The 21,230-nt window shown below is 43.9% G+C and overlaps 1 protein-coding gene across 2 annotated transcripts in view; it reads right to left on the bottom strand.

Annotated features, from left to right (window-relative positions):
• LOC127581988 (bromodomain-containing protein 3-like) overlaps positions 1–21,230 on the bottom strand; it is a 30,315-nt gene continuing 9,085 nt past the window's right edge. The window contains exons 3-13 of one of the 2 annotated variants that reach the window (XM_052036867.1): positions 20,382–20,519; positions 18,594–18,723; positions 17,485–17,684; positions 16,088–16,459; positions 11,133–11,261; positions 10,621–10,815; positions 9,208–9,437; positions 7,540–7,832; positions 5,420–5,518; positions 2,617–2,745; positions 1–1,662 (exon numbers count right to left, since the gene is read on the bottom strand). In XM_052036867.1, the coding sequence (XP_051892827.1) occupies positions 1,535–1,662; positions 2,617–2,745; positions 5,420–5,518; positions 7,540–7,832; positions 9,208–9,437; positions 10,621–10,815; positions 11,133–11,261; positions 16,088–16,459; positions 17,485–17,684; positions 18,594–18,723; positions 20,382–20,519 (2,043 nt within the window). In that variant the 3' untranslated portion in view covers positions 1–1,534. The remainder of the gene's footprint in view (positions 1,663–2,616; positions 2,746–5,419; positions 5,519–7,539; positions 7,833–9,207; positions 9,438–10,620; positions 10,816–11,132; positions 11,262–16,087; positions 16,460–17,484; positions 17,685–18,593; positions 18,724–20,381; positions 20,520–21,230) is intronic. The other variant, XM_052036868.1, reaches the window with a different exon arrangement.

Here is a 21,230-nt window from a genome sequence, read left to right as displayed (position 1 = left end):
TGTAAGCACTTTTGGAATTTATTATGAAAACCTGAACCCTGCAATATGGGACCCACGTTATTCCCTCCTCTGAATGTCAACAAAGAAACAAAATAATAAGAGGTCACACAATAATCGAGTAGATTGTTTCTGTCGGGCAGCCAGTACTGACACATTGCTTTATACAATAAGCAATCACTACATCAACTTGTACCTAACATTTTCTATCAACAGAATTTAAAATTATAACTGTAAACAGCATTAAAAATATTAGGAGTTACTGTAAACCTGCATGCACAATACATAAAAAGGCAAGTTTCCAAGGGAAAAGAAAATATTTAAGAACCCAAACCAGGGAGGTTTGGTGTGATGTTTGTGTCCAAATTCCAGGTCAGGTTTTGGACCTCTACAATTGGGAGAATGAGTGAAAAGTTCAGAGGTATAGGACATGCATTAACAAAAGAAACCAATAATTAATCAAGAAATTAGGTGAGACAAGTTATTATGTAAGATCGCAGCAAGCAGTCATTAAATAAGCCAGAGGTTGCAATTAGTAACAAGATGAGTAATCTGTAACAGAGGTAGACAGAATTCAGACTATGGCAGAGGGAGAAAGAGTTCATATCAGCAAGAGAGAGAGAGAGACAGATGAGTAAAAGAGAGCAAGAAGTCATTAGCCTAGGGATAGAGTAGCTCATAATCACAATCAGTGCTATCCACCGGTATCAGTCTGTCATCAGGATTTCTGAGCTTCAAAGCTCAACTCTGATTAAGAGAATAAACTATCTGAAGGAGTAAAAACTAAAAAAAATACCCCATTACAAGACACACTCAGATATCCACAAATGCAAAGGACAAAAACACAGCCATGATTTTCAAGTCTCTTGGTCTTAAAACACCATCTTTGCCTTCCCTAATTATTTCTGAAAGAGGTGAAAGAACCTGAAATTGCTTATTTTCAAACCCTGATCCCCAAATTTTAACACTCCCTCTGTACACTTTCCCCTGTCCCTCCCATCCCTCCCACTTGAATAAAATGACAAAAGTCTTTTAAGAAAAAGTACAGATTGAGTAGAGCACCCAAAGTGACTAAGCACCGGCCTGTGTACTGCCTGGATAAAAAGGTGAAGAATCTCACAGATCGTAGGCCACGCACATAATGGAATCCTGCTTGGCATCTTCTTCCATTGGTCCCGAATTGATTTATTTGTCTAACGTCAATAAATTAGGTTGATACATACAAACACACACGCACGCACACACTCATCATGCAGTCACACCCACACTGTCATAGGCAACACTCAAGCAAATTACTCAGTCGCAGTAACACTCACATCCAGTCGCACTCATTGGGTTGTATGCTGGGTAAATGATCATCGATGGAATGTGCTTGTCAGGGTCCCCTTACGTTGAGTTCAGCCATTAAAATATGTATAGCACAGCCTTAGAATCTGTTGAGGTAAGGTTCAGGTTGTGCAAGCCGGGAGCAGGGCAAGCCCTCTGTGCCTAAACTGTACATCCAGCATCCAGGTTGCAAGGCAAGACCAGACCAGAGCTATTCAGATTCACTGGTGTCCGAGGAGCTGGACCCACTGGAACTGCTGCTGCCCGAATCCGAGGACGAACTGCTGCTGCCACTGAGCCGAGAAGGGCCCCCTCCCTGCCCGGTGTCAGACTTCTCTGCTGTTGGGGTAAAAAAAAACAAACACCTGAACATCACCATAGAAACCGACAAAATGCAATAATTAAACTTTATTCATAGGAATTGGTATATCTGGGAAATTTGGCATTTATTACTCATCCCTAGATGCTCCTGAGGAGACAATGATGGTGGGCCTTCTTGAATCATTATAGTCAGTGCAGCAAAAGCATTCCCAGAATGCTGATAGGTTGAGAGCTCCAAAATTTTGATCCAGTGATACAAAATCTCACCGCACAGACGGTGGTTATATGTCCCACCTCAACAGTGTATCTTCGGAAGAGCTATTCATTGCTAACCCCCTGCTCTTTCCTTTCAGATTACATTTTCTTTTGTTTTAAGTATTTATCCAGTTCCCTTCTGAAACCTGCTTCTACCAATCTTCTATGTGCTGCATTCCAGAAAATAAAAACTGCTGCAGAAATAGATTTGTCCTCGTACCTCAAAGAGTTATTTTACCAATTATTTTGTCCCCAAAGTTTTATCTATCAACCAGTTCAATATTTAAACACCCATCTTAATGGTTCCCCCAACTGTCTTAGCTCTCAGAAGATCAAAGATTATTCCAGGATCTCCATGTAACTGGCAAATCTGCTCTGGACATTCTCTGAGGCCTTCACGTACTTTTCAGAATAGTCTAGTTGCCACATGACCACTGATATACAAGTGTTTAGCAGAACTTTCCTGCTTTGTACCAGCTTGTTAGAAAATCCGTCTGAGGAGATCCTTCGCTGCAGTGGATCATGGGGCAAGCAAACCTCAGTTGCCCAAACGAGACCATTCATCCTCGGACAGGCCAGAAGGCGAACAGCATCATAGCTAAGGCCTTTCAGCCTCTTTAGCTTGTTCTGTTCACGTTCCACAAGATCCATTAACAAACCAACAAGAAGCTGAGGTTACTGGCATGACTTTTTTCCTGTTGCAAGTGGAGCCTTTACCTTTTTTGTTGGGTTTCTTGTTGTGATTAAATTGTCCACTCATGTCCTGCAATCGCTTCTCAAGCTCCTTCTTTTTCTCCTGAGCAAGTTCCTCCTTCGTCTTTCCCATGCTCTTTTTTGATGGTGCAGCTAAATCATAATGGGTCAATTATTAAAAAGTAGATCAAACTGTGGAAGGAATAAACCAATTAACCAGGTGAATCCACACATTCTACTCGGTCCCATACCATTCTTTTCACCTCAGTCAAGTGATCATGGGAAGGAGTGGGACCGAGACCCTTCCCGGACTACAGCCCTTAATCCAGGTAAACAGTGCAAGTGCAGTAGTGGGGGATGGAACTGGTTGGGTCAGTGCTGGGGGTGTGCAACCTTTCTGACAGAGCAGGAGCAGAATGAGGGACTGCTGAACTCTCCAGGGATCAACACAACATTCAGAGAGCAGAAGCAAGAGCACGTCACAACATCAGAAGGGTAATACCGGAAGAATGCTGTGAGGGGGACTGTATCAATGAGCGCTCACCAGAGGTAGGGTACTTCTGAGGGTTGCTGCATTCTTAGAGGGAAAGTACTAACGGAGCTATGAGCTATGCAGTGTTGGGGCACTGCTAAGCGAGTACTGCATTACCACACTATCACAGATGCAGTGCTGTACTATCATTAATACAGTCATGAAGGAGCGCTGCACTAATATAAACACAGAAGGCATGCTACACTAGAGGAGGAGCAAGATAGAGGGAGCGTTGCATTGTCTGTGGCACTGTCTTTAAGATGAGAGAAGATCCAGCCTGTTTTCGCTTGTCGTTTATGTGGACATTCTAAGTTCAATGAATTCACTCACAATCACAATATTTTTCAACTCACCCAACCACACCATAACAATAGAGGAATGGGATGCTACAGTGGAATGATAGTGGAACGTTCCCCAGAGGTCAAGCAAATTCAATAAATCAGTATGTTGTGGTGGGCAGCAGGTAAGAGACAATGGAACATAATCTGTAATCTCAGACTCGATTGCACAGCAGTGCCCTCATTCACATTAATGCATCTGAAACAGCATCACATGCCAATCAGTTGAATGCATCAACAAGAAGTTGCCCACATCCCCCCCAAACCACCCCCCCCAAATAAAAAATAATTATAATAACTATTGAAAAATCAGTTCCAAAGGCAGGAGGTATCAGGGCACAGGCACAAACATTTCTAAAAACTGGATTGGAAGAGGACAATCGAGAACACTCCTACCTGATTGCAACACACTTAAACCTGACTCCACTTCTGCAAAACACCATTTCTACCTATTAATTAGACTCTTACATGTAAAAAGGTGTCCACAGAAAATTTACCCTTGTTAAGGTCAATCCCCAGCAAATTTGTATCTTAGTGAGAATCGGCACTTGTGAACCACACCAGTAAGTTAGCACTCATAGAACCCATGTCCCACAGAGGTAGTGCCACTGAAACAGACATTTCAGCAGGAGGCAGTGCCCATAGGACCCAGACCCCAGTAACATAGGAACCAGAGGCTACACAAGTCAATGCCCTTGAACCCTTACCCCAGCGAGAATCAATGCCCCTTGAACCCTTACCCCAATGAGGCAATGCTTCCTGAACCCTTAACCCAGTGACAGTCAATGCCCCTTAAACCCTTACCCCAGAGAGTCAGTGCCCTTGGAACCCATGCCCCAGTGAGAGTCAGTGCCTGTAGAGTAAGGATTGAAAAGAAAAACTGTAAAAAATTGAATGGATGAATGAAATTATAATTGTGCAATGGATTAAAAGCTCCATTTTTATGAAGAATCTGAAGAACACTGACAGGAATGTAAAACATGACAAAGGAGGCATAATTTTGAAAATGAATGGTTCTTTAACAGACCTCTAATGGTGTTTCTCACCAGTTGCTTTGTGGTATAGTTCAGGTGATAACCCCCTGGACTGATCCATTAAGGCCTTTGCCCCTGGACCGAAACATGTTGACAGAGCAAAATCCAGGGACCTGCTCTTCCTTCTGACTCACCAATTTAGCAGCAGTAGCAACTACTGGAAATTTCTGGCTTCAGATCAGATGAAGCCATTTGGAATTAATTTTCTTTTTTTAAAACAAAAAGATATACAGTAAACTAATTCAAAAAAATAAAGACTGTTATATACACAGCGTCTTTCATGGCCACAGGATGTCCCAAAGTGCTTTACACCCACTGTTTACCTTTCACGTAAGAAACAAAGCAGCCAATTTGAACACAGCAAAATCCCATGGACCACAATGTGATAATGAGCTAAAATTTGATTTTCAGTGTTACCTGAGGTTTTAGTATTGGCCAGGAAGCAGACAGTCACTCCCTGTCATTCTTTGAAATAATGTAATGGAATCTTTTATGTCCAAGTGTGTTGGCAGACCGAGCCTCAGTTTATTGTCGCAACCAAAGGATGACACCTCTGATGGTTTGGTACTCCTGTCGTACTTAAACTGGGAGTACATTATGAGAACAAGTGTCATTTATCCCAGAGCACTTAAAGAATCAGGTATTTCAACAGTTTGCTATGGTGTGGGATTGTTCCTTGAACTGGAGAAACCTGAACAGAGGGGGTAGAAAATCAGAACTGGAAAATTAGCAGCCAGTTACTAAAGGGATCATTTGCGACTCCTCATTTGATCATGAACAGGTAAGAGGTTATTCAAGGTAAGCTGAGACTCCCGAAATGACATCTGGAGAAGAAAAGGTTAAATCTTAGCAAACTAACTAAATTTCCCTTGGAGGAATTTACTAGTTTGATGGAGGTAGGTAACCCGGTTAACGATGTATACCTGGTAATGGGGGCCGGTTACTAGTGGAGTCCCACAGGGATCGGTGTTGGGGCTGCTGTTCTTCACCGTCTCTACCAATGAACGTTTCGGGGGAATTGTCTGCAAGTTTGTGGTTGAAACAAAGATAAAGGACCTTAGATGAGAAAAACAGATTACAAGCAGATCCAGATGCAATGGCAAGTGGGCTCATGTCTTACAGCCATCAGCTAACACAAACCTATGTAACGTTACATGCATAGGCAAAACATGCAAGCCAATGTAACACTACACACCTGTGAAAAATACACAGGCCAATGTAAAGTTACATGTGTATGACACACAGGCTATCACTGTAACGTTGCACAGATGTGTGGAATATGCTGAAAGCTGCAGTAGAGAGAAAGGCCCAGGTATCACAGTAAATGTTTCTCCATCAGTGCCATGAGGCTACCAAGCAACAAATTGTTTCCCAAGACTTTTCAACACAAGACAATTATACAATTTGCTCTACATTCACTCTCAGGTTGTGGGCACTGGTGGCAAGGCTGGCATTTATCACCTGTCCTTCAGTTACCCTGGAAAAAGTGGCATTCTTGCAATCTGATACAACACTGTATCCTGCTGCTGCGAATCTTTAGGCAGCAGTTAAGATTGAAGCATGTTGGTGCAGGACTGGAGACATATGCAAGCCAAGAATAGGCAAGGAATGCATATTTCTTTCCTCAAAGAGCATAAAGAACCAGTTGGATATTTTTTTAAGATAATCTACAGTCTAACTTGTACCAACTTTTTATCTTTGACTTTTTAAAAATTGTCCAGGTGGGATTTAAACTCACATTATTTAGCTGGTATTAGAACTAGGACACCTTTGTACCCATTTGTGGAAGTCTTTAATTAAGCTAATTCTAGAACAGTGTCCATTTACACTACATTCACAAGGTGACTGACAGAATCACCACGGAAAGTTTTCAGAGGAGGTCACAAGACTGATAGCGGGGTACTGCTACAAGTCCAAAGTGCTCTTTCCTTAACCCTGGGTGAAAACATGAGGGAAAATAGTCCACAAGCATTGCACTGTGATAGGACATGCTGAACAGAAGAGATGCTCTACTCTTGCCCATCAGTAATGTATGCAGCAGCACCTATGGGAGGCTGAGGGAACAGTTTGCAGGGAGGAAGGGTGCAGTTGAAGTCCATAAATTCTCATGGTAACAGTCTAGAGGCTCCACAGTTCTCAAAAACAGGTGCAAAGCATCAATGAGCCTTTAAACCCAGATCAGCCCACCCAACCTTCTCCACCTCTCTACAGAGATGCTCGAAAACATCTCCCCCACCCCCGCCCAACCCTGAAACACCTTCTATTACTGCTCTCCATGCCCTAACATACCACAATGCCTTCCCAAGGCAATGCAACACCAACCAACCAACCATCCCACTCACTCTGCATCAGCCTCGAATCACCTCTCGGATCAGCAGCCCTTTACCATCTGGTGCCCCCTGTGGCCATAAAATGAACTGCGCTGCACAGATATAGAAAATATCTGGATGATTACGCCAAAACCTGCTAGTTATGCAAGCAAACTCAGTAATCTTATTACTGAAGAATCAGCTCCAGCATCCAACTTACCTATTTATTGAGACAGAAACAACATGTGCAAACTCAAAGCAGGTTTGTTAACCCTTTCCTCAAGGCTCCGCTTGGCCTACTATTTTGCTGTCACTGTGTTTGGAGGTGCACTGCCAGACAGCATCAGTTTCACACAGGACAGGAAAAGCCAGGCAGTGAGCCAGGCCTACATTGAGTTATCCTTTCTTGACAAGGTAAGGTGTGGAGCAGCAGTTAGAGGATGCCTGTGCTCCCTTGACTGATCGCAGTGCAAAGACTCCATTGTATGTAAGGTGGATGAGGACAAGATGGCCATCAATGTGGAACATGTCGCATTCACTGATGGATGACATATGGAAAATGGTGATTGGTCAAGCTACTGGAGCTGCATGGAACCAGAATGCTATTAGAGGAAGGGGGAGAATGAACGAAAAACACAACCATGCAAATCATACACTCATGATTCATTATGCTATTACAATTCACATACACAAAATCCACCGTGATCCCCCAAATCCCAAATGTTCTCACTTACTGTATGGTTTCCGTTGCTTTTTTTGTAAACAAGATTTAACATATCTCTCCAGCTCTCGCAGAGTTGTGGGCTTCAAAGTTTCAAAGTCTATTTCAATCTCATCGGGGTTAGAGTCCCTGAGAGAGGGCTCCCTGGACTGAATGATGTGCACCACCCGACCAAGTTTTTCACCTGGCAGCTTGTTAATATCGAGGCTCAGCTGGCGCTTCTCATCATAGGACATTGGCTGAGCTTCCTCCTCCTCTTCAGAGTCGTGCACTGGAGCAACCTGCTTTGCAGCCTTCTTCAGGGGTCTGAACACAAGGAAGTGATAGAAATATTCTGGGCCAAATAAAGGAGTGCAGATTCATACTCAACACCTCACACCCTCAGGACCTCGCAACACATTTACCAAATAACCAGCTACTTCTAAAACAAGTCACTTATTACAATTCATAGGTCTTGCCTGCCAAGAAATACAAAGGTGGGGCAGAGGAGGGAAATAAAAATTAAATATAGGAATTTACTTTAATTCGAGAGAGGGAATTTTTCACTCTAGGAGATAATTAAGTTATGGTATAAAGATCTGGGAAAGAACAATAGTAGTAAGAAACCACATGGGCTTTGGAAACAACTGGTTGCATTTCTGGAGATGGACCAAATTGAGGGATATAGCAAGGAGGGGCATAATGGGTTTGAGGAATTGTTGTGGTTGGAAGTTACGGTCAGAAGGTGCCTGCTGGGCTTGGGGAACATGGAGAAATGATGGGTAGGTGATTTGAAGGAATTAGGTGGGTTGGCAATAACAAGTAGCCTTATTAAAGATTAGTTTTTAAGTCCTGGTAGGTCCCACACTGGACTGTTGCACACACCAAAGGCCATCTGCGGATAATGTACGGGTTCTGTTTTTAACGATGGCCTTATGTCAATTTTGTCCATAAATCGGAAGCTACACAAAAATCACCTGATAATGGCAACCATAACTCCATGGTATTGTAATGAATGGCATCAAAAGTGCATAGGACCAATATGAAAGATTAATTACTAAAAGTGGAGAGAGGAATCTAGTTCTGCTATTTGTAGGAATGAACATATATTTGTAAATCGGACATTTCAATTTAATAGTATTGTGGGAGCTCGATCATGTGTGTCCATAAGTTGGGCGCTCGTTACCCAGGTATGGCCTATCATGCACACTATGAATTTCCACTCCCTCTCTTATTGTGAGAGAGGATAGATTTCCCCCATCTCCCTTTTTCCTGTCTCCTCTACACCACGTTTCTGCAACCTTTTGCTGCTGCCCTACAGTCAAGCATCCCCTCTCCAGCATCTTGTCCTATATTTATGTTCTTCACCCCCCTCCCCACCCTTTCTCCTTCCACCCTCTCCTCCTTGTCCTACCCACCCTCCTTCCCTGCCCCTCATTCTACCCTCCCCTCCCCAACCTCCTTCCACCATTCTCCCACTCCTCTCACTATCCCCTCCTTCCCCCTCCAACCTCTCCCATTCCAGTAATCTCTTCTCTACTCTCTCCAAGACCTTGACATCCTTCCCAAAGTGTGCTGCCACTATTAAATACAGTACTATAACAGGGCCTAACCATGAACTTAGGGAGCAAATCTTTCTAGCTTTCACAGAGGTGTATGTATCCACAGTTATTGGTGATATAGTGGCAATTGTGTGTCACACCTGGGCACTGTGTTCCCACTGCTTGGCTTCTTGCTGCTGTGCTTCTTGGACTGTGCTGGCTTAGTCCCCTGTGATGACTTCCCCTTCTTCTCCTCTTCAACTTTCACCTTATGTTTTTCCTTCTTTCTTTTCTCCTTCTTTTCTTTCTCTTTCTCCTTCTCTTTCTTCTTCTTTGGTTTGCTGACAGGAGCCTGGGATAATGCTGCCAGCTGCTCATGAACAGCTTTCAGCTGAGGGGAAAACAATTCCAATTAAATTGACTATTACCTTCGACGTACAGATTAATCTGGAAACTTTTATACCAGTACAGGACTCTAGCTCAGCTCTTAATCTACCAGCATCAAAACTGAAACCTGTTGCACCAGATATTGATGATGGCTCATTGGATTGCATTTTCCCCTTGAAGTAGGGGTTTAACCCCACCTCCAACTCCAGATGCAAGTGTGCACAATGCAGGCAATGCTCTCAGGGTAGCACTCCCTTCCATAGGTACACGAGTAAGGACAGCACTGTTATAGGAATGCTACTGAAAAAGTGCTGCACTGGGACAGGCTCAGTACTGAGGGAGAGTTGCATTGCCACAGGAACAGTAACGAGGGAGTGCTGCACTGTCAGATCATTGCTCAGATGTTCTGCTAAACTGAAGTTCTATCTGACCTATCACTTTCCTCCTTGAGGAAGTGCAGGAGAGTTCACCAAGGTACACAATCTAACATCCATCCCCCAATCAAAAACACTAAAATAGATTCTCTGCTCATCACGTTGCTTGTGGGAACTTACTATGTTCCCACATGACTGACATTAAAACAGTTATAGATAATTTACTGTTGGGTTCTTAGGAAGGCTTGAAGTCAAGAAACAGGATAAATAAATGTCGTATTTCCACTTATTCCTTTAATGGCTCAGTGGGTAATTGTACCCGTCCACTACTGAGCAAACAAGAGCAGTAAGAATCTATGTTCCATCCTCAGCAGAGTGAAACCTCGTGGCACTCAGTTGGGCTTGGTGCCCAATTACTCGAGCCAGGAATATTGGCCAAGAACCCTGCTCCTGATATCCGTGGGGGGGTCAATATGCCTTAAGTAGGCAGGCAAAACTTATGTCAGTATCTCCGAAACCCATGCCACAGTGAAAGGCTTCCATCACCATTCGACTTAGGGCACTTACCTTCTACACCAGTGCCTCATCTAAGTGATAACCAGCCAATCAGAGCACTAAGTTTCTTCGCCCTAAATCCACAGTCCTACTGTGATCCAGAGTGAGAGGCAGGGTAAACCCAAGACCCCAAGTAGCAGGCTTGGATCCGGACCCTGGAAATATTCTCCGTGCAGTAAGCAGTGTTGCTGCTGTGTAGGTGAGTGCGGGAGAAAGCACGCACAACGTAAGGGACAGATGTCCACCATGTGGTCTTACCTGCTCTTGCAGTTCTGCCAATCGATTTGCCCGCTCCTCTTCAGAATCCGAGCTGTTGGAATTGGATGAGGATTCCCGGCTGCTGTCACTCGACGTCAACTTGGGTTTGGCAGCGACTGGGGGTGGGAGGGGAGGGGGAGGGGAGACATCGACAGGCTCGTCTGGCATTTTCGCAAACCTCATTTCAAACACGTCCTAAGGCAGAATAAAGCAATTCACAGTCAGGCTGTAATAAAAGGTGCTTCACCTTATCATTCATTGTTATCAGTGTCACAGCTCAGGGCTATTGGTGTGCCATGGGTGGAAGACATAGGGTCATGGGTTGTGAGACAGGGGCATGATGTAGATGCTGTTGGCCAGGGGAAGGCATACATGCTTGGGAGGGGATGCATGATCTAGAGTCTTAAAGTGCAAGGTCATGAGCATGATACACCCAACTAGAGGCTGCAAGACTGATAGCCGGGATCACAGTGCAGTGATGGGAGGTGGCTATGGCAGTGATGTCACCATACCTGCAATTTCCTGGCCATTGCCACCACTTCATGATCTGGAGGGTTGTATTTGTAACAGTTGGAAAACATTAACCGGATATCGGCAGCAAACCCTTGGGCGTCTGTGTAATCCCTGCTGTCCATCTTTTTCTGCAAAAGGAAGTACAATAAAATAGCGACGCCCATTAACATTCCAAAAAGGACACTTGATTACAATAGAACATCCGACATAGAACTTGAACCAAACAATTTCCGACTGAAATAAAAAGGTGCCTCAGCTTCCCTTCCTTGCAAGGATCAGGATTGAGGGATTTTAGGAGTGCAGACATGCCATATTCTTCAGGATTCTGCCATCCCTCCACATCTTGCTAAAGAGAACATATGGCTGAATCAAACCCAGAATAAACTGTGTGCAAAACTGCAAATTATCCAATTGGTTCTTCAGTCAAATGCATAAATTATTCACTCTGGTTTTAATAGCAACTGAAGACTGTCACAAAACAAATCAGAAAGGAAACTGATTTCTGTGAACTTGGAAAAAAAAACTCCAGGAAATAATGAAAATACGCATCGACGTCCATCAGCTGGTAAATCAAGGTTCAAAATACAAGGAGTTGGCCATTCATCCACTTGAGCCTCTACTGCCATTCAATCAGAACATGGATGACCTCTATCTCAATCACATTTATCTACCCGATTCCGTATTCTTCATTGACCTTAGTTAACATAAATCTGTCACTGTCGGTCTTTAGTCCCTTTAACAAGCCATTCCTGAGCCACCAGTTCCAGCCTCCACCCTGTGATACTTGTGGTTAAACCAGACTTTACTGTCCAGGTTCAGCGTGGGATAAGTTTCCAACCACACACCTGCGCTATCATTGAGACCGAACTGCGTACATCACCCTCTTTAGCCTCAGTTTACCCACCGCTGAAGCCCTTATCCATTCCTTGCATGCTAATGCTCTTGTAAGGCAGCTCTCCTTTTTTTTAACCCGTAGATACTTCAGCTTATCTAAAGTCCTGCTATTCATTTCCTTATTCTCATTTTCTTATCCGGATTACTCTACACTGATAAGCATCACTTTCATTTTAATAGTTTTTACTCAAATTCTTCCATGACCTCACTCTAGCCTGCCCCTCCAGCTCTACAATCTCCAATACACCTGCTCCCCCTCTGACATCTTCCACAACAGGTAACTGTGCCTTCAGTTGTTGAAGCCTTACACCTGGGATTTTCCTCCCTCCTTCTTTTGTCCTCTCTTTCCTCCTTAAGACACTTCTCAAAACCTGTCTGCCTAACACCTCTCTATGTGACCAGATATCAAGTTTTGTTTGATTCTGTTTCTATGAAGCGGCTTGGGGTTTTCTACTAGATTAAAAGTGTTATATCAATGCAAGTTGTTGATAAAACCATACTGAAAACAACACTTAAGTGTTTTTTTGGGGTGTGAGGGGGAAAGATTCCTGGATTCCATTGCCCTTCCACAAAGAAATGTTTTGTAAGAGCATCCCCAAATGGCTTTGGTCTAATTTTAAGATTAATCACCTTTGCCCTACTGTGTGTTCATTCAGCTTGGTTTTATTATTTGGTGAAATACATAACATCCTATTGGCTGCTGAGAATGTCCCAGCTTCACCGACCCAGTTTAAGGCATGTCTGGAGAGGTGGTGTACATAAGGAATCCCCAGGTTCAAGTTGTTAGCATCCTGGGCACTGATTACCATTCCGCACCACATTATCACATGTTGAGTCACTGGGCCGTTGCAAAGGTTGTACAGTAAGCACTCTTTCCAATATACACTATTTTAACATCTGCACAGCATACAGAAATCAATTTAGTTATTTACATAAGTGTAACCATTCTAACTGATAACTTCTGCTAATGCCTAGTAAGTGGGAAATTACATTGTTGTGCGGAAGCTGAAATTCAGTAAAGGAAACTCACAACAATGCCAGAATGTGGAACGACATTTGTAATTGTATGCCACTGTGGTTCTTTGCTGCACAATCTCTTTTGAGTTTGAAGGCTGTGACTTTGTCTCATCCCAGAGAGTTGAGCAAATGATAAGACAGGAGTGCTATGCTGCATTACACAAAGGAGGGAGGACAACCGAGGAAACGCTGCACTGTTGGGGCCACATTGATGGAGCCATGCACCAAGAGCATTGCATCATTGGAGGGGACACACTGAGGGAGCATCCCTTGAACAATGCAGTGCAAGGTGCTGTGGGGGGGGGGGGATGCATTGAATATGGGATAACATGGTAGGTCTTCTACGTTGTCCAAAATGGTGTTGCTTGAATATTGAGCCTTGTCTACTTGCTTGGATGGGATGTTTCAAATCTTCAGGATGTTCAAAGGCATTTCACAGCCACAGAAATACTTCTTATTTTGAAATGTATTCTCTATTTTATTGTAGGAATCATGGCATCTGTGCACAGCAAGCTCCCACAAACAGCAATGAGATAATGACTGGATCATCTATTTCAATAACACTGGTTGAGAGGCAAATATATCAGAGAAACATACAGGAGAAGTCTCTTGATTTTGTTCTAAAGGTACTGTGGGATCTTTTACATCATCCAAGAGATTTGATGGCAAATTCTCGTCTGAAAGATAGCACAGTACAGCGCTGCTCAATACTTGTCTTTTTCTTGGGCAACCTCATTGGGTCAAAGATGACTTGTTTCCACCACAGTGGAGAACAGATGATGCCCATGTACAAATTCTTTCAACGCGGGGTGGCTGTTGCACACCAGCTGCCATTTTGGCCTTGACAGAGCAAGGTCTTGGTCCAGTGGCAAGGAGATGAGGTTCTACTGCAAGGACTTGCACACAAGTGTCTACTCACGCTCCATCTTAACAAGCAGTGCACCCACTGTAGTAAAACATGGAAATAAGCAATATAACGTGGGCTGGAAGGCAAAATATTCAAACAAACATATAACTAGAAAAGCAACAGTAACTAGCTAAGACGTAAGACATAAGAATTAACAGCAGGGGTAGGCCATTCAGCCCCTCAAACATGCTTCACCATTTAAAAGAATAAAACATGCTTCTGTTGAGTGGACATTGGAAGTGGTTTATATTGTACACCTTGATCCTGTCCGCAAAAAAAGTATGCATCACTCAAATACACTATGATCAGAAAAGTGTCAGAGTGGCAGTTTACTCTTAGAGACTTGGGTCCAAAACACATGTTGACACACCCAACACATTATAGTTATTTGTGCATTAGTGTAATCTAACTTGGAGCTTCCCGATCCCTCCAGTACCTCTGGTTTGTCACGCTACTTGCCTCATGTCTATACTGGATGAACAGAAACTTTCCCCAATTAAATATTCAAACCAAAGTTATTGCATTTAATCTCTATCACAAACTCCATTCCTTTGGTTCCTGAAACTCTCACTCTACCTGCCACTGTCTTAAGACAAACTCAACTCTTTGCAACCTTGGCATCTCATTTAACACTGAGCTCAGCGACATCGAGGTTACCGCTTCACTCACTGCCTAGTCACGGCTCCAGTCACTGTGTCTTTACTGCTTTATTCGTCACATCTCTGGTGCTCCTTTCCATCCTGCCAGACCTGTACCCATCAACACTGTACTTCAGCTTTGTACAGTGATGGACTGGTAACTACCAGTACCATAACCCAGTGTTATACCTGAAAGATCTGTACCCACCAGCAGTGTTCCCAAACCTGCATCCTCCAATACAGTACACCTGGGACTGGGTGAGCAAGAGTCAGGTGATGCCAATTACTGGCCAAATGGACCCAAACTGCAGTGTAGATGTGGCCAGCAGGCTGCATGTTGTGCACGACTTTATTCCATTGATGTTTGTGCAACTTATGCAGAGTTTCCTACATTGCAATGGCAGCCAAACTTAAAAAAAACTAATCAAATGTAAAGTGTTTTGGGACATTGCAAGGCTCTAAAAGGCACTGTGTAATTGCAAGCTCTTACTTGTCACACAGGGAGGAATTGGTGCTTGTTGAATCTGTGTAGGTATGCGAGTCAACATGGGGGGGGGGGGGGGGGGGCAGTGAGTATAAACCTCCAGCATTGAACTTGTTTTTCATTCCTTCCTTCCATACCGACCACCCACACAGAGCTGAGCTCAGGTACAAATTAAAACCAGTCTTGACCATGACCAGTTTAACCCAATCTGACACCAGGACTTGGAATTACTTTTGCACCTGACCCAGCCACCACAGTACACACTCACTCCAATGAGCAATGAAGGCCTTGGCCAATCTTCAAACCCAAGCTCATTCAGTTGTAAAGAGCCAGCAGAGAGTAACGCAACTCGATTCAATCTGAGATCATGGACCTACAATTTTCTTCGAAGCTGACCCAACTTGAATCCAACACATAGATGAATCGGTTGAGAAGTCAGATTCTACACCAGGCCACTATTCCTCCCACCTCCCCCCCCCCTCCCCCATCAACTCCCCACCTTGAAGCTCCACTGAACACAAAATTCTGGAGATATGAATCATAGAGACCAGAGCTCCATCCTTTTGAACCTAACCTGTTCAAAAGACAGCGACCAGGCAGTCATAGGAACATAAGAAAAACAAGGAGTAAGCCATGAGGCCCCCTCATGCCTGCTCAGTGATTGATAACATAATGGCTGATTCTGTGCCTCACTCTGATCCCCAGATCCATTGATCCTCCTACTGTCCATTGATATCACCTTTGAGCAGCCACAGTTCCAAGGTAAAGACTTCCAAAAATTTATAACACTGCCTGAATGAAAATTCTCCTAATCTCATTGCTAAATTGCTTCCCTTATACTGACACCATGTCCTCTAGTCCTAGGCTGGAGGAAAAAGCCTCTTGGAAGCTGCCCTGTTAAGGGCTCTAAGGACTTCTTGTCTCAAAAGGATCACCTCCTATTCTTCTAAATTCCGGCGAGTATAAGCCATGCTCACCACACTGACAGTAGAAGACAAAGAGATGCTGACATACTTTCACACTGCTGAGGTCCATTGGATGCTTAATGATTTCATGATAATCGTGCAGTTCCAGGGCCTCAGCATCCACAGGCTTGTAGAATGGCCAGGCATAGGCTGCATGTTTCTTAGACAGCATCTCTCTCAGGATGCTGTCACAGTGCTTCAAATGCTCGGTCAGTTTCCCTTTCTTGCCAGGAGGTTGCTGAAGCTCCACCTCTTCCAGGTCTTTCTTTGGCGGTTTAATTGGGCGCCCACTCTCCCGCCGTGACGTCAATTTGGCAGGTTTGGACTCTGTCAAGGAGGGGGGAGGAGACTCAGAGCTGCTTGTGGTGATGGCGCAAGTACTGGGAGTCGTGGTGTCCGCTTTCCGTTTAACACCTTTTTTCTGAAACAAGAAAAGGCTCTTGTTGTCAAAAACACGATCCATTAACAACCGAACTGCCATCCAAAGCCACAACCATCTACATCTTCCAATCCAACTCAGCTACTAAGCAGCAACTCCCGATAATTGTATTCTGGACCCTGCAGCAAGAACGCTACACATACAGGTGACCCCCAGCGTTATGGAAGGTGACATTTCTAGAACAGGCTCTGTATCACAATCCTCCATAACATGAGGCCACAACATCCGTGCATGTGGCAAGAAACGCGAATTGAAAAGATATACAAATTTTGTGCTTATTTAGTTACATCCCCCCCCTCCCCCCAAATATTCTGTAGGAGTGAATTTTTTTCCGTATCTCAAATTTTTGGATAGAGATTTGTGAATTCAACAAGGATGAATTTCTGTAAACCAAACAGTGGTAATGCCAGGTTGGGGGGGGGGGGGGGGGGGGTCGCCTGTACAAATTAACAAACGCAGTATGGTATCCTTGAAGGAACTATTAAAAACTCCTGAGACAAATACAGCATAGAAGAGAACTGCTGTATCCAACATTCATACAGCAGGGAAAGCAGATTAAATTTGGAGTAAAGCTTCCTCTACAGTGTCCCATTGAGTATTCCCAGCAAAGGTACAGCATGAGTTAGTTTGACTATAAGTCACTCTACACCAAACCATTGAATAAAAGGTTCTGTTAAGTACAACAATCACTACCACCCTTCCACAGTCCAGCAATCCCTCAGCTCTGCACCACAAAAGAAAGCCAGGACTGTAGGCTGGAGATCGTGGATTTGACCTAGAGGGCCGAGTACTTCACACAGGATCATATCCATCACCGAATCCCACAAACTGGGTGCCAATACAGAGATCAACTGTTCTACTTAGTTCAGTGCTACATAATTTACAGAAACAATCTGCAATGCACATAAACAAATCCTATGCTACGTCTGGCTGCCCAGGCACAGGATCTGTTCAAGCCCATCACAGCACAATGACTAACAGAATAATAAACAAGGCGAGGCCTTTACCTTGGTAACAGGCTGTGCCGGTGGTGGGATCACCGACATCATTGGACTGGAAGATTGAGCAGGAGCTGCTGTGACCTGGGTGGGCAGGGTGGTTGGCACCGGAGTGGAGATGATGATGGGAGTTGGAGAGACTTCGGAAGGAGCTTCCGGGAAAGTCGTTGGCTCACTAGCTGAAGACACCGCCGCCACCTGCTGCATTCCTGCAACGAACGAGCACCAGCACAATGGGGTAAAGAGCAGTGCAAATCCCACACCAAAACTGGGGATACTCAAGATACACATCAGACCTTCTGGCACTCGGTGGCTTTCAGTATTTTATCACAGAACAATTGCCTCCGCAGTATCCCCTACACACCCTGCTGCAGCTGACACTTCACACAACCTTTGGAAGCGTCTCGCCACACACGGTGTTGTGGTTCTGTCAGAGGTGGAATCTCACCAAGGGTGGTCCAACATGTGGATTGACCTCCCCAGCTGTGTCTAGCACTAGGAACTGGTATCTAGCCATGCCCACCAACTGGGAATTGGCTTCGCCAAGCCAAACATGGCAACCAGGGCTAACCTGGCAGCAGCCAAACCAGTACTGGGCAACCAGCTTCTGCCACCAGGAAGCAAGTGACCATATTAAGCTGGTCTCCCAGACATGCCCAGCAACAGGAAATGTTCCCACTCCCAGCCAGGACTGGCATCAGAAATCAGGCATTGCCCAGCACCAGGATCCAGCACACAGCCACGACTGGAAACTGTATCCCCACTGCCCTGCCTGGAACTGTGAGCTGACCCACCACCAGCCAAAGCCTAGCACTGGGAACCAACCAGCCACCTGCTCCCGTAGGCACAGCCAGCAGAACTGGGCTCCCCACAGCAGTCACACAATACCTTAACTATAATCTACACAACAAACCACATTAAAGTTACATATCTGAGTTAGGGAATGGGTTTGCATCCTTATAGATACCCTGCGACCTGATGAGACCAGTGCTGGAAGATGATACTTTCTGGTATAAAGTGTAGGCTCCAAAGCCAAGAGGCCACTTTCCTTTAACTTGATCCCCAGGGTACAACTTCATTTCCAAATATTTACTTTACACCTGGAAACTTTAGTATACCTGGTTGCTTTCGACCTTTGCCCTTTGGTACCGAGGGCATCAGTTCCACCTCATCCTGAGGCATCTGCGCAACCTTCTGCAGAAAGATCTTCTCCAAAGTCTGCGCCATCAACACTATGTCATCACCGGGCTGCGAGAGAGAAACAAGGTCAGCAGCAAATAATGGGGGAGGGTAGGAGCATGTACATGAGATCCATACTTTCTTTCTTTTTCAATCTTTTTATTAGTTTTCAAATTAAGAGATCCATACTTTCTTACAACACTATAAATGAGTTTGGCCATGGATCCTTGATGGTGCACAGAACAGAAAAGCAAAGTATTTGTGAAATGGTGAGAGATTGGGTAGTGTTGATGTTAAAGGAACCTAGTTTTGCTTGTATACAAGTTACCGAAGGTCAACATGCAGTTAACAAGCAATTAGGAAGCAAATAAAATTTAGTAGGAAAGTATTTAATTATAGGAATGAGGAAGTCTTATTGCAATTGAATCTGGCTTTAGTGAGACCACACCTCTAGTACTGTGTGGAGTTTTGGTCTCCTTACCTCAGTAGGAACTACTTGCCATAGAGGGAGTTCAGCAAAGATTCACTCGGTTGGTTTCAGGTTTGCCGTTTGAAGAGAGTGAGCAGACTGAAAATGCATTCTTTGGAGTTCAGAAAAATGAATGATCTCAATGAAATTTATATAATTCTCAAAGGGGTTTCCGGGTCAGATGCAGGGAGGATGTTTCCCTTATCTGTGGAGTCTGGGACCAGCACATGCAGTTTGAAAACAAGGTAGGCCATTTAATACCGAAATAAGGAGAAATTTCCTAATCCAGAGGGTAGTAAAACCTTGGAATTCTCTACCCAGACGGCTGTGATAGCTCAACCATTCGTTCATTCAAAACAGGCACTGACAGATTTCTGGGATATGGGGACAGTGCAGGAAAATGATGAAAAATCAGCCATACCTGATGAATGGCAGATTACGCTGTAATGATCTAGATGGCCTATTCCTGTTCTTACTTCTCTTTCGAACATACTGTACATTCAATTCATCCCTTTCCTTGCTCTTTGTCCCAATCTATCTTAAGTATTTATCCAATTCACTTCTAAAAGATATTATTGAAACTACTTCCATCATTCATTCAAAAAGTGCACACCAGATTATAACAACCGACTGCATAAAATAACTCTCATCCTGACTCTCATTACTTTGCCTTTTGCCACTTTTAAAGAAATCTTAATGATTTTGAGCATCTCTACTAAGTCCCACCCTTAACCTGCTCGGCCCTGTGGAGAAGAATCCTTATAAGTATTAATTCTACCCTTCCAGAATGTCAGACAGAAGTCCACAATACAAGCTGCTGTGAAATAAGAATGGAATATTCTGGAAATATACAGCTTATCATCAGAAACTAAAAGAAAATACTTGGGGCTATCAAGAGGCTTCCTCTCTCTCTCTCTCTCAGATGACACCCAGCACCCTGGGTTTTAATGGACAGGCCTGAATTATTTACTCTCTCTACTGAGAGATGCTTAGGAAGCCCAGGGGACACTTTTCACTGTTAGAGAATTTATCCTTCTCTGCCCTTTTAAGGACAGAGCTAAGCTCTCCTCCAAGGGGAAGTGATCCAGAAGTGAAGACCCTGAGGCCAATTGAATGGTACTCATTGAGTGAGGTCTCTATTAAAGGTTTTAAATCACTTAACTCCTGCTCAAAAGGGGACGGATGTTTAAAAAAAAATGTGAAGGTAACTAATGGGAAATATAGGTATATCTATAAAGACTGACTGTGGATGCATTACCTTGTTGTATATGTAACAGTTGGTGAACATGGTGTTGAAATCCTGCATGCATTCACTCGCACTCCAATAATAGTTGTTCTCTAACCTTTTCTTTATCGTGCCCATGTCCATGGGCTGCTTGATGATTTTATGATAATCCTGGAAAAAGGGTTTTCAGAAAATGATTTAACATCCTGCAAGAAAACTGAAAACACTTCTTGTACATGAATGCATTAACCTCATGCCTATTGACCTACTAACCCCCATATCTGACTATGTACAGCACAGTAACCCAGAGACAATCTGACTGCCATTATTCAATTAGCTTGTCACCCTTGCATAGCTATTTCAACATATTTGGTACAAATTCATTAAACTTTCATTGGTTCAGTGAGACCACCCTCCCTCCCTCCCTCCAAGGGAAAATGAGAAGTTCATTTAAGAAATACACGCATGGATATGGGTCTGTTTAAAATCCACCGTACACATCAGTACTCAGAATTTTATGGATACCACGACCAACTACCACCTAAATGGATCAGGTGTTTCCTCAGCTCATCTACTATTTGCCATTCTGATGCCCTAGGCCAGCAACTCCACATAATCCAAAATGCAAGGCCATAGCCAGATATTCCACCCATCTCCCAAATCCCACTTTTCTCCACTTACCTGGCAGCTCTATTTGAAAAACCCTGTTTGATTTTTAACCCAGGCTCCTGCTACTATGTTCTACCATCTCACAGTACATTGTGTGAAGATGCTTAAGCAAATTAGTTGGAATTCTAAGATCCTGATCTCCTGTTTTGGACACCCAATAAAAAATATCTACCCTTTGATCCATAGCCACCATACCCTATCAGTGTCCAGTTA

The sequence above is a fragment of the Pristis pectinata genome, chromosome 23 (genome assembly GCF_009764475.1).
Source record: "Pristis pectinata isolate sPriPec2 chromosome 23, sPriPec2.1.pri, whole genome shotgun sequence".
Classification (NCBI taxonomy): Eukaryota; Metazoa; Chordata; class Chondrichthyes; order Rhinopristiformes; family Pristidae; genus Pristis; species Pristis pectinata.
Note: the sequence above shows the minus strand (reverse complement) of the source record. Positions and strands in the feature narration are given on the sequence as shown.